Source organism: Centropristis striata, chromosome 13, assembly GCF_030273125.1.
Source record: "Centropristis striata isolate RG_2023a ecotype Rhode Island chromosome 13, C.striata_1.0, whole genome shotgun sequence".
Lineage (NCBI taxonomy): Eukaryota > Metazoa > Chordata > Actinopteri > Perciformes > Serranidae > Centropristis > Centropristis striata.
Window position 1 is genome coordinate 36,276,128 of NC_081529.1, and position 14,762 is coordinate 36,290,889.

At 32.5% G+C, this 14,762-nt stretch overlaps 1 protein-coding gene across 2 annotated transcripts in view; it reads left to right on the forward strand.

Moving 5' to 3' along the window:
* Positions 1-4,247: 4,247 nt before the first annotated feature.
* Positions 4,248-14,762, forward strand: part of il12rb2l (interleukin 12 receptor, beta 2a, like) — a 31,734-nt gene continuing 21,219 nt past the window's right edge. For both annotated transcript variants that reach the window (XM_059348685.1, XM_059348686.1), the window contains exons 1-3: positions 4,248-4,378; positions 7,249-7,344; positions 13,698-13,845. In XM_059348685.1, coding sequence (XP_059204668.1) covers positions 7,275-7,344; positions 13,698-13,845 — 218 coding nt within the window. In that variant the 5' untranslated portion in view covers positions 4,248-4,378; positions 7,249-7,274. The remainder of the gene's footprint in view (positions 4,379-7,248; positions 7,345-13,697; positions 13,846-14,762) is intronic.

Here is a 14,762-nt window from a genome sequence, read left to right on the forward strand (position 1 = left end):
AATAAATTAAAAGTCTCTCTTGGAAAAGAGATTTTTTAATCTCAACGAGACTTTTACCTGGTTGAATAAAGGAGATATATATATATATATATATATATATATATATATATATATATATATATATATATATACAGTACAGGCCAAAAGTTTGGACACACCTTCTCATTCAATGTGTTTTTCTTTATTTTCATGACTATTTACATTGTAGATTCTCACTGAAGGCATCAAAACTATGAATGAACACATATGGAATTATGTACTTAACAAAAAAAGTGTGAAATAACTGAAAACATGTCTTGTATTTTAGATTCCTCAAAGTAACCACCCTTTGCTTACTAGAATATAAGACATGTTTTCAGTCATTTCACACTTTTTTGTTAAGTACATAATTCCACATGTGTTCATTAATAGTTTTGATGAATTTACAATGTCAATAGAAAATAAAGGAAATGCATTGAATGAGAAGGTGTGTCCAAACTTTTGGCCTGTACTATATATATACAGTATATATATATATAAAGGCACTGGAAAAACTAATGATGTCTTAAAAATAAGTCCAAATCTACTTATTTTGAGCAATTGTGGCTTGAATAGCTCGACTGTAGTAACATTAAAATAAGCCAGAAATACTTGAAACGAGCACGTTTTGGTGATAGAAAATGCTTTTGAAATATCATTCAACCTACATGCAGACATGAGTAGAACACACTAATACACTTCTTTTTTTCACTTCTCATAAACTAAGGTCATGTTTTCAATCATTACACTGCAAAAAACAAGAAATAAATAACTAGAATTAAACAAATACATGCTGGAAACAAGTCAAATGATCTGCTAGTGCAGAAAGTTAATGTTTCTTTGTAAGAATTCTTTAAATAAGTTAAAAGTCTCTCTTGGAAAAGAGATTTTTTAATCTCAACGAGACTTTTACCTGGTTGAATAAAGGAGATATATATATAAAAAATATATAAAGGCACTGGAAAAAACAATGATGTCTTAAAATAAACCCAAATCTACTTATTTTGAGCAATTGTGGCTTGAATAGCTCGACTGTAACATTAAAATAAGCCAGAAATACTTGAAACGAGCATGTTTTGGTGATAGAAAATGCTTTTGAAATATCATTCAACCTACATGCAGACATGAGTAGAAACACACTAATATACACTTCTTTTTTTCACTTCTCATAAACTAAGGTCATATTTTCTTTCAGTTTAACTATTACACTGCAAAAAACAAGAAATAAATAAGTAGAATTAACCCAATTATTTCGAGAAAAAAATTGCAAATTTACTAGATTAAAGTGGCAACTCTGCACGAAAAACGTTGCAGATTTACGAGAAAAAAGTGGGAAAAAAGCAACTTTTTTCTCGCAGATTCACCACTTTAAATCTCATAAATCTGCATTTTTTTTCCCCTTGTAGATTTGCCACTTTAATCTCGTAAATGTTGTTTTTTTTGTTTGTTTTTTTACACATTCTGGCAGTATGTAATATCCTCCAATATTCTCTAGGATTGAAATGTGGAATTTGCAAGTATTTCAATGAGTGTCCTGTTAAGGGTTAAAGTAAATACATGCTGGAAACAAATAATATTATCTGCCAGTGCAGTAAGTAAATGTTTCTTTGTAAGAATTCTTTAAATAAGTAAAAATATCTAGACACTGGAAAAACAATGATGTCTAGAAAACAAGAAAAAAAAAATTCTTATTTTGAGCAATTGTGGCTGGAATAGCCCGACTGTAACATTAAAATAAGCCATAAATACTTGAAACGAGCACGTTTTAGTGGTATAAAATACTTTTGAAATAACATTCAAACTTCATGCAACTAAAACTCTCAACTGGAGCCAATATTTTAGGTAAAAACTCACCATATTCAACAGTTGAATAGCTTGAAAAGCATGAAAAAGCTCACAATGTCAATCCAAAAAACAAGTCTTTACACAATAAGATGATTAAATAAGCACATGAAGTTATGGTCAGTAGGTAAATTATACTCAGAACAATATAATTAAGATACTATTGATAGATATGAGAATAAAATACTTGTTAAGCTTCATGTTTTTTGCAGTGTATGACCTGTTTATTGTTGGATTAGTTTCTTTTTGTATGTGTGAAGAGAATGTAAAGGGCTGCCATGTGCTCAAAATGTTTCTATGTTTCTGTTTAAAATGCCTTATGGTCTTTGTAATGAACAGCCTTAATCGTTGTTAGTCCTTCCCAGTTATTATCACACACATTCTACTGTTTTTTCTTACATTAGAAGCTGAGTTGACTAATATAATAATGCTTTGTTAAGATCATTTGACCACAACGGCATAAAAAGTCACGTATGTCCAACATTGGTTGTAAATTAAAAGTGGATTGTTGATGTTTTGGATTTGTTTCAGTGCACACAGAGCGCTGGAGTGGCTTTAAGGTTCAAATCCTTAATAAAAAATGTGTTAAAAGAACATTTGTCTTTTTAACCCTCTGGAGTCTCCAAAAGCACCAAAGCTTCATCACATCCAGACGTTAAAAAAAAGCAGACCGAAAAAAGACACAAAATGACCAAAAAAAGAGACAAAATGACCAAAAAAAGACACAAAATGACAAAAAAAGACACAAAATGAGAAGACAGAATAACCCAAAAAAACCCACAGAAGACACAAAATGACCAAAAAAGACACAAAATGACCAAAAAAGACACACAATGACCAAAAAAAGACACAAAATGACCAAAAAAGACACAAAATGACCAAAAAAGACACACAATGACCAAAAAAAGACACAAAACTACCAAAAAAAGACACAAAATGACCAAAAAAGACACAAAATGACAAAAAAAGACACAAAATGATAAAAAAACACAAATGACCAAAAAAGACACAAAAAAACACAAAAGACACAAAATGACCAAAAAAGACACAAAATGACCAAAAAAGACACACAATGACCAAAAAAAGACACAAAACTACCAAAAAAAGACACAAAATGACCAAAAAAGACACAAAATGAGAAAAAAAGACACAAAATGACCAAAAAAAGACACAAAATGACCAAAAAAATAATTATTTCTCTGAAATGAAGCAACATTGAAATCTAAAACTTTGTCACAAGATAAATCAGACATCAAGGAGTTCATTTTTAGTCATAACTCCATTTTGACCAACATGTAGCTACTGCAGTTAGACTTTATAGGGCAGAATAATATCTTTAATCTCTGCCAGCAGACTCCCTGACTGAGCCACGCCCCTTTAATACAGTTCACAGGAGAAACCTGCTGTAACTTTTCCAGGAGAGCTTCTTTTCTTTTTTCTTTTTCATCACTAAAATGATATAAAGTTGCCAGTGTATTTTTTTTAAATTATAACTTTGTTTCACAAACATAAAAAACATACAATTCATATTCATATGTATAATCTACACCGGGGGGAAGAGTTTACAGTAATATATATTTATATATATTATAATATTTATATCTATCTATCTATCTATCTATCTATCTATCTATCTATCTATCTATCTATCTATCTATCTATCTATCTATCCATCCATCCATCCATCCATCCATCCATCCATCCTTCTATCTATCTATCTATCTATCTATCTATCTATCTATCTATCTATCTATCTATCTATCTATCTATCCATCCATCCATCCATCTATCCATCTATCTATCTTTCTATCTTTCTATCTTTCTATATATCTATCTATCTTTCTATCTATCTATCTATCTATCTATCTATCTATCCATCCATCCATCCTTCTATCTATCTATCTATCTATCTATCTATCTATCTATCTATCTATCTATCTATCTATCTATCTATCTATCTATCTATCTATCTATCCATCCATCCATCCTTCTATCTATCTATCTATCTTTCTATCTTTCGATCTATCTATCTATCTATCTATCTATCTATCTATCTATCTATCTATCTATCTTTCTATCTATCTATCTATCTATCTATCTATCTATCTATCTATCTATCCATCCATCCATCCTTCTATCTATCTATCTATCTATCTATCTATCTATCTATCTATCTATCTATCTATCTATCTATCTATCTACATAAAAGTGAAATATATTTAATTTAATAAAGTATGTCATTATAAACTTCACAGGCTTCAGGGGCAGAAACACCAAAATAAATAAATGAGTAACAGTTTTAATCAAGTCACCAGTGTGTGGCTGCGCGCGCATCTCCGGCTGACGTCATCGTGGCATTTCCAGACAGGGGGCGGGGCTTACCGGGTAAAGACTGAACTGAAGATCTGAACTTCACAACAAAGTTTCCTCATTAGCTGTTGGGTTGTTGTTTTTTTATTTTATTTATTTGTATCGCTGCAGAATGCACACCGGACCTCTAAGTGTGTCTCCTAACATGGTAAATATTTAATATAAATAATTATTTTAATAGTTAGATAACACTGAAGAACTAAACAGCTTGTTTTAATGTGATACAGGACAATATTCAGATAGGAAACGCGCTTTCTGCCTCTTATACTGAATATTAGACGCGGCGCTTTCATGTATTAGCTATAAACATCATCATCATTTATATTTTCATGTAACAGGAGTGTGTGTGTGTCAGGCGGTATGTAGGAAGGTTATTTATGTCATAATGTACATTAGCTGTTTCCTTACACGTGTTGCTCATTCTCTATCACGCTACATTTATTTTTATGGGTTTATGAATATCGCTGCTACAGACTATTCTGCCCTACAAAGTCTAACTGTAATTACATTTTTGGTCAAAATGTAGTTATGACTAAAAATGAACTCCTTTATGTCTGTTTTATCTTGTGACAAAGTTTCAATTTTGCTTTATTTCAGAGAAATAATGATATAAAAACCACAAAATCCAACTCAAACCAAACTAATTGCACTTACAACAGTCTGCTTAATGAATGAATGAATGAATATGGTCTGCTTTGGATATATATACTAATTTAAACATAAAAATAACAGAAATTATAAGTTTATTAGAAAGGGAAATTATTATCTAGATAGTGATGAAGTAAAAGAAGTGAGATAAAATGATATTAAGACTAAAATATAACATTTCTTTATAATATTAAGTCTAGAATATGCTCATCTTTTATAGAGTTGTTAAACACTTCAATTCACTTATAAGAAAATCACTTTGAAAATGTTTTATTCACTGAAAACTGAATATAAAAGCTGAAAGAAGACAACAACATTATAGTTACTGCTCTCTGTTTATCATCACTATTAGAACATTTTACAGCAATGTAGTAACTATGTTTTTGGGGTCAAAGCTCAAATAAATGATCATGATTTTTAAGCATAAAAATGACATCAGTACGCGTAGAAATAAGTCTCATATCACTTATCTACATATAACACATTTGGCTGGTCTGCTAAAACACGTTAAAAACTTTAAAGCAGTTTTTCTCAGTTTTACCTTTTGTTAGTTACTGCAGTTAGACTGCAGCTTCTTTGGTTGATGCATTTTTTTGTGTTTATTTATTTATTCATTTGGTGTTTATCTGATATAGACATGGTAATTCCATTGGACAGACCAGATGCATTGTTTAAGAGTTTTAGAACAAGTGCTAAACACTTGTTCATGCAGGTTTTTTAAAAAGATAGGGGGTTATTATAATAACAAGAGTGGAGACAGGAAGGAGCAGACAAAGAGAAGAAGAAAACAAACAGCAACAGAACAATGAGGGGAAAGACAAGCACTTCTCAATCAGGAAGATAAAAAGGCAACATGAGCAAACAGTGAAGCAGTTAAGAACTATTCATGTGATCACTGTTGGTTAGACCAGCTGCTCTCAACCTGGGGGTCGGGACCCCAATTGGGGTCGCGAGATGATTTCTGGGGGTCGCCAAATCATTTTGTTAGTCAGCTCTGTCTCCACTGTGTTAAAGTGTTCATGTGTTTTAGTCTTTTTGGTCACTTAATGTCTTTTTTTGGTCATTTTGTGTTTGTTTTTTTGTCATTTTGTGTCTTTTTTTGGTCAATTTGTGTCTTTTTTTTGTCATCTTGTGTCTATTTTTGATCATTTTGTGGTCAATTTGTGTCTTTTTTGGTCATTTTGTTTCCTTTTTTGGTAATATGGTGTCTTTTCTGGGTCATTTTGTGTCTTTTTTGGTCAATTTGTGTCTTTTTTGGTCAATTTGTGCCTATTTTTGGTCAATTTGTGTCTATTTGGTCAATTTGTGTCTTTTTTTGGTCATTTTGTGGTCAATTTGTGTCTTTTTTGGTCATTTTGTGTCTATTTTTGATCATTTTGTGGTCAATTTGTGTCTTTTTTGGTCATTTTGTTTCCTTTTTTGGTAATATTGTGTCTTTTCTGGGTCATTTTGTGTCTTTTTTGGTCAATTTGTGTCTATTTTTGATCATTTTTTGGTCAATTTGTGTCTTTTTTGGTCATTTTGTTTCCTTTTTTGGTAATATTGATTCTTTTCTGGGTCATTTTGTGTCTTTTTTGGTCAATTTGTGTCTTTTTTTGGTCAATTTGTGTATTTTTTGGTCATTTTGTGTCTTTTTGTGGTCATTTTGTGTCTTTTTTGGGTGATCTGAACTGTGCGTGTGAGATTGTGTTCAGTGAGCCGGACACAAAAAGACGTAAAATGACCAAAAAAGAAACAAAAGACGTAAAAAAACAACAACATAAAAATTATTTATTAAATTAAGATTATTAAATCTAGAAATAAGCACTTAAAATAAGAAATTAACTCTTAAAACAAGATAAATTATCTAACACTAATACTAACACAAGTTATTTTATTTTACTTTGTGATAAAAACAGTTTAACTAGTTGGACAAACGTAACAGATAAATGGTTAAAAATAAACAGTTTGGATCGCTAAAAGTCAAAGATAAACAGTTTAAATCCAAGTCGTGGTGATATAACGACTGATAACCAAACCAAATATTGTTTCAGTTGTGTGAAAATAACAATATCTACTTTTATAGTGTTTTACATTCGGAGCATACATAGTTTATTGATGAAGGTATATATATATATATATATATATATATATATATATATATATACAGGTGCATCTCAATAAGTCAGAATACGATAGAAAAGTGTATTTATGTCAGTAATTCAATTCAAAAAGGTGAAATAACACGATAAATGATCCAACACGTTCTTTTATCTTGGTAAGAAACAAATAATTGTCAGTGTGGATGCTGGTGTGGTCTCTCTGTGAGCTCTGGATCCTATATTTATATATTTATATATTTATATTGATATATATTTGTGTTTTCCACAGGCACTAGAGGTCTGGGGCCAGATGTAATGGCCAAACTCAGGACCAGGTGGCTTCTGTCCATCTTGCTGGTCAACCTGAAGAATTGTTCTGCTCCAGGTAAGTTTAAATTCAGAGTTTGTGCAAAAGTTATTCAGGTATGCTGCTGTCTAGGTCACTCTCATGAAAAACTGCTAAACCATGACAGTGAAAGACATCTATTTTGGATCATTTTGTGTCTTTTTTGATCATTTTTATATCTATTTTCGGTCAATTTGTTTCTATTTCGATAATTTTGTTTCATTTTTTGGTCATTTTTGCATCTATTTTTGGTCATTTTGTGTCTTTTTTGGTCATTTTTGCATCTATTTTTTGTCATTTTGTCTTTTTTGATCATTTTTATATCTATATTTGGTCAATTTGTTTCTATTTCGATAATTTTGTTTCATTTTTTGGTCATTTTTCCACAAATTTTTGTCATTTTGTGTCTTTTTTGGTTATTCAGGTATGCTGCTGTCTTAGTCACTGGTTCTCAAGCGTTTTTCAGTCATGTTCCTCCTGTTAAATATGTTTCCAGCCAAGTACCCCAGAAAACATTTTTGGTTGAAAAAAAAAAGCCTTAAAAACGGAGCGCTGTGCCATCAGTGTCTGATTTATTAAACTGTGGAACTGATAAACACATTCAAAATTCAAACATTTGAAAAAAAAACAATTATTTGAAACATTTTAAATGTTAATAATCCATGACTAAATTTATTGCAAATACTTCTCATCACTACAATGTAGTGATTCAAACTATTCTAGTAAAAACAGTGAACATAGAACCATTTGAAACTATAACTGCTACGCTTCAACCACGACTCCATCTTTGAGTTTTCAGCTGATTGACAGGTGATTGACAGGTTGGGTCGAACCATCCTGGTATGGGGGGGGGACACTCTGGGTTTTTTAGGAGAATTACATTGAATAGCCTACTGAATATAAAATTAATTTTATGAACTTATACTAAAACACACACAAAATTACAAAAACACACATATAAAACAACATTTTTTTTATTTTACATAAAAAACACACTTAAAACACACAAAAACATACCGAAAACACACTTTTTTTTTATTTTTACAAAAAACAGCCAAATAATTAAAAAAACACACACGTCAAACACACACAAAAACACACAAAAATGACAAAAAAAAACACACATAAAAACACAAAAAAACACAAAAAACACACATAAAAACACAAAAAAATGACAAAAAACACACATAAAAACACACAAAAACACAAAAAATGACAAAAAAACAGACATAAAAACACACAAAAAATGACAAAAAACACACAAAAACATACCGAAAACACACTTTTTTTTTTTACAAAAAACACCCAAAGAATTAAAAAAAACACACACTTCAAACACACACAAAAACACACAAAAATGACAAAAAACACACATAAAACACACACAAAAACACAAAAAACACACATAAAAACACACAAAAAATTACCAAAAAAACACACATAAAAACACACAAAAACATACAGATAACACATACTTTTTTTTTTTTTTACAAAAACCACCCAAAGAATTAAAAAAACACACACAAAAAATGACGAAAACACACATAAAACACATAGAAACATACAAAAACACACAAAAATTGACAAAAATCACACAAAAAACATTAAAGACAAAATATTGCATTAAAAATGCTGAATGCAAACTACAAAATTTGAAAAACCTGCAAAAACTTTCCCTTGATTGAGGTGTTTTTTTAAATCTTTGCTGTAAAAGGGTTGATGCACTAAACTGAACATGTAAACTTGTAAAAGCTGCTGAAGTTTTAACACTGCAGCGTCATGAAGAAGTCTGGCTGCGGTGCTTTCAGGAACTCCAGAGGGTTATTAAACAACATATCCATACTTTTGACAACATTAAGACAAAGTCTATCAAATCAGCTCCATTTCAACAAGTTACAACGTTTAAATGTTGATGCAACATAAAGAGTTTTATCTCAATCGTGGCTCTATTCCAGTAAAAGATTGAGATTCTTATCCACCACAACAAAACAACTAAACCTCTCTCTAGTTACAGTAAATGTAGAAGTTGACACTGAGATCTGTTTCATCACTAGCTATAATAAGGAATGTGGTGTTTAACGTGCTTCTACACATTGAGTCTTTATAAAGGCTCTCTGTGGTGACATGTGCACTGTTCTCATCTCACACTTAAAACACACAAAAACATACCGAAAACACACTTTTTTTTTTTTTTTTTTACAAAAAATACCCAAATAATTAAAAAAACACACACAAAAATAACAAAAACACACAAAAATGACAAAAAAAATGACAAAAAACACACATAAAAACACAAAAAAACACAAAAAACACACATAAAAACACACAAAAAATGACAAAAAAACACACATAAAAACACACAAAAACATACAGATAACACATACTTTTTTTTTTTTTTTTACAAAAACCACCCAAAGAATTAAAAAAACACACACAAAAAATGACAAAAACAAACATAACATACCCATGCGGTGCTTTCAGGGACTCCAGAGCGTTATTAAACAAAATATCCATACTTTTGACAACAATAAGACAAACTCTATCAAATCAGCTCCATTTCAACAAGTTACAACATTCAAATGTTGATGCAACATAAAGAGTTTTATCTCAACTGTGGCTCTATTCCAGTAAAAGATTGAGATTCTTATCCACCACAACAAAACAACTAAACCAACTAAGATGATTTAGTGCATCAAGCCTTTTACAGCAAAGGTTTAAAAAACACCTCGACCAAGTGTAAGTTTTTGCAGGTTTTTCAAAGTTTGCATTCAGCATTTTTAATGCAATATTTTGTCTCTAATGTTTTATGTGTGATTTTTTGTCAATTTTTGTGTGTTTTTATGTGTTTTTTGTCATTTTTGTGTATTTCTATGTGTGTTTTTTTTTATTATTTGGGTGGTTTTTGTAAAAAAAAATGTATGTGTTTTCGGTGTGTTTTTGTGTATTTTTATGTGTGTTTTTTGTCATTTTTTTGTGTATTTCTATGTGTGTTTTTTTAATTATTTGGGTGGTTTTTGTAAAAAAAAATGTATGTGTTTTCGGTGTGTTTTTGTGTGTTTTTATGTGTGTTTTTTGTCATTTTTTTGTGTATTTCTATGTGTGTTTTTTTTATTATTTGGGTGGTTTTTGTAAAAAAAAATGTATGTGTTTTCGGTGTGTTTTTGTGTGTTTTTATGTGTGTTTTTTGTCATTTTTTTGTGTGTTTCTATGTGTGTTTTACATGTGTTTCTCTAGTTACAGTAAAGGTAGAAGTTGCAGCTCTTCTGTGATCAGACACTGAGATCTGTTTCATCACTAACTATAATAAGGAATGTGGTGTTTAACGTGCTTCTAGACATCGAGTCTTTATAAAGGCTCTCTGTGGTGACATGTGCACTGTTCTCATGAGTGTGTGAGCAGATATTAGTGTGTTAGAGTGTGTGTTAGAGGAAGTCGTGAGGAGGGAAGGTGCAGTCATCTGGACCCGCTCTCATCAAAGGCCTCACTTCCTGTTAGAAGTGTCACAGACGTGTGTTTCCTTGCAGCGGGCGCTCTGCAGGCTCTGAATCGATCACTAGATGTGTGGAGGCTTTGAGAAACGGCTGAAGGTGACAGTCTGAGACTAACAGAGAGAAAACGTGTGTCTGTGTGGGAGAGTGAGAGCGACAGAGCGAGAGTTGGTCTTGTGGTGAAGATCAGACTTCTGTCTGCTTTATGACTTATTTCTTATTTTTACTTTAACACCAACACCACCACTTTTGGAGGTCAACTTTATTTTTATTTACAGAAGAAGAAAAGTTGAAGTGACACAGCAGGTGTTAACATTGATCTGTGATGGTAAACCAGACAGGCAGACAGACAGGCAGACAGGCAGGCAGACAGGCAGACAGGCAGGCAGGCAGACAGGCAGACAGACAGGCAGGCAGACAGGCAGGCAGGCAGACAGGCAGGCAGACAGACAGGCAGGCAGACAGGAGGCAGGCAGACAGGCAGACAGACAGGAGGCAGGCAGGCAGGCAGGCAGGCAGACAGGCAGGCAGACAGGAGGCAGGCAGACAGGCAGACAGACAGGAGGCAGGCAGACAGGCAGACAGACAGGCAGGCAGGCAGGCAGACAGGCAGACAGGCAGGCAGACAGGCAGGCAGACAGACAGGCAGGCAGACAGGCAGACAGACAGACAGACAGACAGACAGTTAGATAGACAGGCAGGCAGGCAGGCAGACAGGCAGACAGACAGGCAGACAGACAGTTAGATAAACAGACAGACAGGCAGGCAGACAGGCAGACAGTTAGATAGATAGACAGACAGACAGGCAGGCAGACAGGCAGACAGTTAGATAGACAGACAGACAGACAGACAGACAGACAGACAGGCAGGCAGACAGTTAGATAGACATATATGTATATATATACATACACACACAACAAGATATGATATAATATAACATATTGTACCGGCATTATATATGCATATAAATACTTGACTATACAAGATATACATACAATAGATAATATACTAAGAGTCTAAGAATATGTAAATAAGTAGAATGTGCTAAAGGACAAGAATATTGTATAAATATAATATATAATATCACTATGATTGTTGTACAGGTGTGAGTTAGTGTGTGTGTACTCTGTATTTATAAGTGCTTGTATATATATTTGTGGATATTTCAGGGATAAACAGAGGTGTGTTAAAAGTTGTGAGGAGCATCAGACATTTGTAGAAGTGAGTTATTGAATAAATGTAGATTTAGTAGAAGTTTTGTAGTGATTTATTGATGCTGACTGACTTCTGGTTCTTTTTCTATCGTGTCTCTATCAGATATTCACTGATTCTCTCTTTGCTTTTATGACAACCAAGTTGATTTTTACCCAGCACTAATGAATATTTATACTTTACACAAGGAAACCTGCTCAGAGTGACAGTAAATCAATCCTGGATGTCCTTTTAATCATTCCTATTGTTTGACTAGAAGGAGCTGTGGAGACATTAGAGATTCCCTCAGACTACTTGTGTTTGTCGTTGTTTATTTCAGCTTTATATTTCTTTTATAGTTCATGTCTGTGACTCATAGTATCCTGTAGTGTGTCACTCCTTAGTTTGCTGAGTGAGTCATGGCGGCAGTAACATGTTTAGTAATGTTTGACTACGTGCTTCAGCCTGACTTCATTGTTTCCTCACTGACCAACACATGAGTGGATTGTTTCTGACAGTACAATTCAGCTTTAAAGGCTCCTCTTATTGTTAAATGGTGTATTCTGGGGACAGTTCACCACAAAATCAGGATTCATCTTAAAATCTTACCCGTAGTGCTTTATATGAACTATTACAACTTTCTAGTATAATGTTTTTCATGTAACTCTGTAGATTTTACGATGAAAAACTGCTAAACCATGACAGTAAAATTCATCTATTTTAGATCATTTTGTGTCTTTTTCATCATTTTTATATCTATTTTTGGTCAATTTGTTTCTATTTCGATAATTTTGTTTCATTTTTTGGTCATTTTTGCATCTATTTTTGGTCATTTTGTGTCTTTTTTGGTCATTTTTGCATCTATTTTTTGTCATTTTGTGTCTTTTTGGTCATTTTTGCATCTATTTTTGTCATTTTGTCTTTTTTTATCATTTTTATATCTATTTTTGGTCAATTTGTTTCTATTTCGATAATTTTGTTTCATTTTTTGGTCATTTTTGCTTCTATTTTTGGTCATTTTGTGTCTTTTCTGGTCATTTTTGCATCTATTTTTGGTAATTTTGTGTCTTTTCTGGTCATTTTTGCATCTATTTCTTGTCATTTTGTCATTTTTGATCATTTTTACATCTATTTTTGGTCAATTTGTTTCTATTTCGATAATTTTGTTTCATTTTTTGGTCATTTTTGCATCTATTTTGGTCATTTTGTGTCTTTTTTGGTCATTTTTACATCTATTTTTTGTCATTTTGTCTTTTTTGGTCATTTTTGCATCTATTTTTTGTCATTTTGTCTTTTTTGGTCATTTTTATATCTATTTTTGGTCAGTTTGTGTCTATTTCGATAATTTTGTGTCCTTTTTTTGGTCATTTTTACATCCACAGTCATGGAAGCATTCTTGATAACAACCAAAATCATTATGAATAAAACCATGTTGTGTTACATCACTGCAACAAACCCAAGACTAGTTAAAGACTGATATGAAACAGATTACTACCTTAAACTGAACCATGGAGATGATGGAACAACGAAAACTAGATTTACTAAAGACTTTCAGCTTCTAGTCTTTAGGGACTGGGGACATCTTTTGTCGTAGACCCAGCATTAGTTAACTAACACCGCTAATTTAACAGCCCTGATAGAAATCCTACCTTCATGAAGATAAAAATGTTCAGTTTGCTTTAGTTTCATCCCTTTCCCTGTTTGTGTCTCCAGGTCCTCCTGCTGCTCCTTCTCGCCCTTACTGTTTTATCCCATGTGGTGAGAGAAACAACTGTGTAGATATCCACTGTAGCTGGGACACCAGGCCGGACCCTCTGACCCCCACCAACTACAGCCTGCACTGGGAGCCGGCTAACACCGAGTAGGCCTCACCAAACACCTTCCTTCATCTGACAGACTTAAAGTTTTGATGCTCAACATATTTTAAGCCCTTCTAATGCACAACATGGTCTAAAATGACCCTCATTCATTCCCTTCATGTTATTTAACGCTGCTGTGTGTTTCTGAGCTCTATCTTTTGATATCAACTTATTTTATGGTTGAATATTCCAAGTATTCTTTAAATATCTTGTTTTTGATAACAACAGATCATTATTTCCATTTTGCCTCTCATACTTTATGAAGAAAAAACGTTTTTGTGTTATTGCATAGCTAACTACTTGGCTAAGTAGCTTGTTAAGCTAACTACTTAGCCAATACGTTAGCTAAGTAGTTAGCTTAGCAAGCTATTTAGCCAAGAAGTAAGCTAAGTGGTTAGCTTAGCAAGCTATTTAGCTAAATCCTTAGCCAAGAAGTAAGCCAAGTGGTTAGCTTAGCAAGCTATTTAGCTAAATCCTTAGCCAAGAAGTTAGCTAAGTAGTTAGCTTAGCAAGCTACTTAGCCAAGAAGTTAGCTAAGTAGTTAGCTTAGCAAGCTATTTAGCTAAATCCTTAGCCAAGAAGTTAGCCAGGTAGTTAGCTTAGCAAGCTACTTAACTAAAAAAAGGATATGGATCATTTTTGACCCATGTTGTGCATTAGAAGAGTAGTGACACAAAAAGGGATTTTATTAAAAAATAAATAAAGGAAAACATAAAATTAGGATGTATGATGATCAAAAATATACTAATTGAGAAAAACCTGGAATACTGAATGAATTTGAATTATTGAATAAAATAATTTATTGCAAAGATATAGAACATAAAAACTCATACATATCGGGTCACTTTAGACCATGTTGAGCATCAAAGGGTTAAAGTTTTGATGCCAATAATCTGATAACTTGAGGAGAAGACTCTAA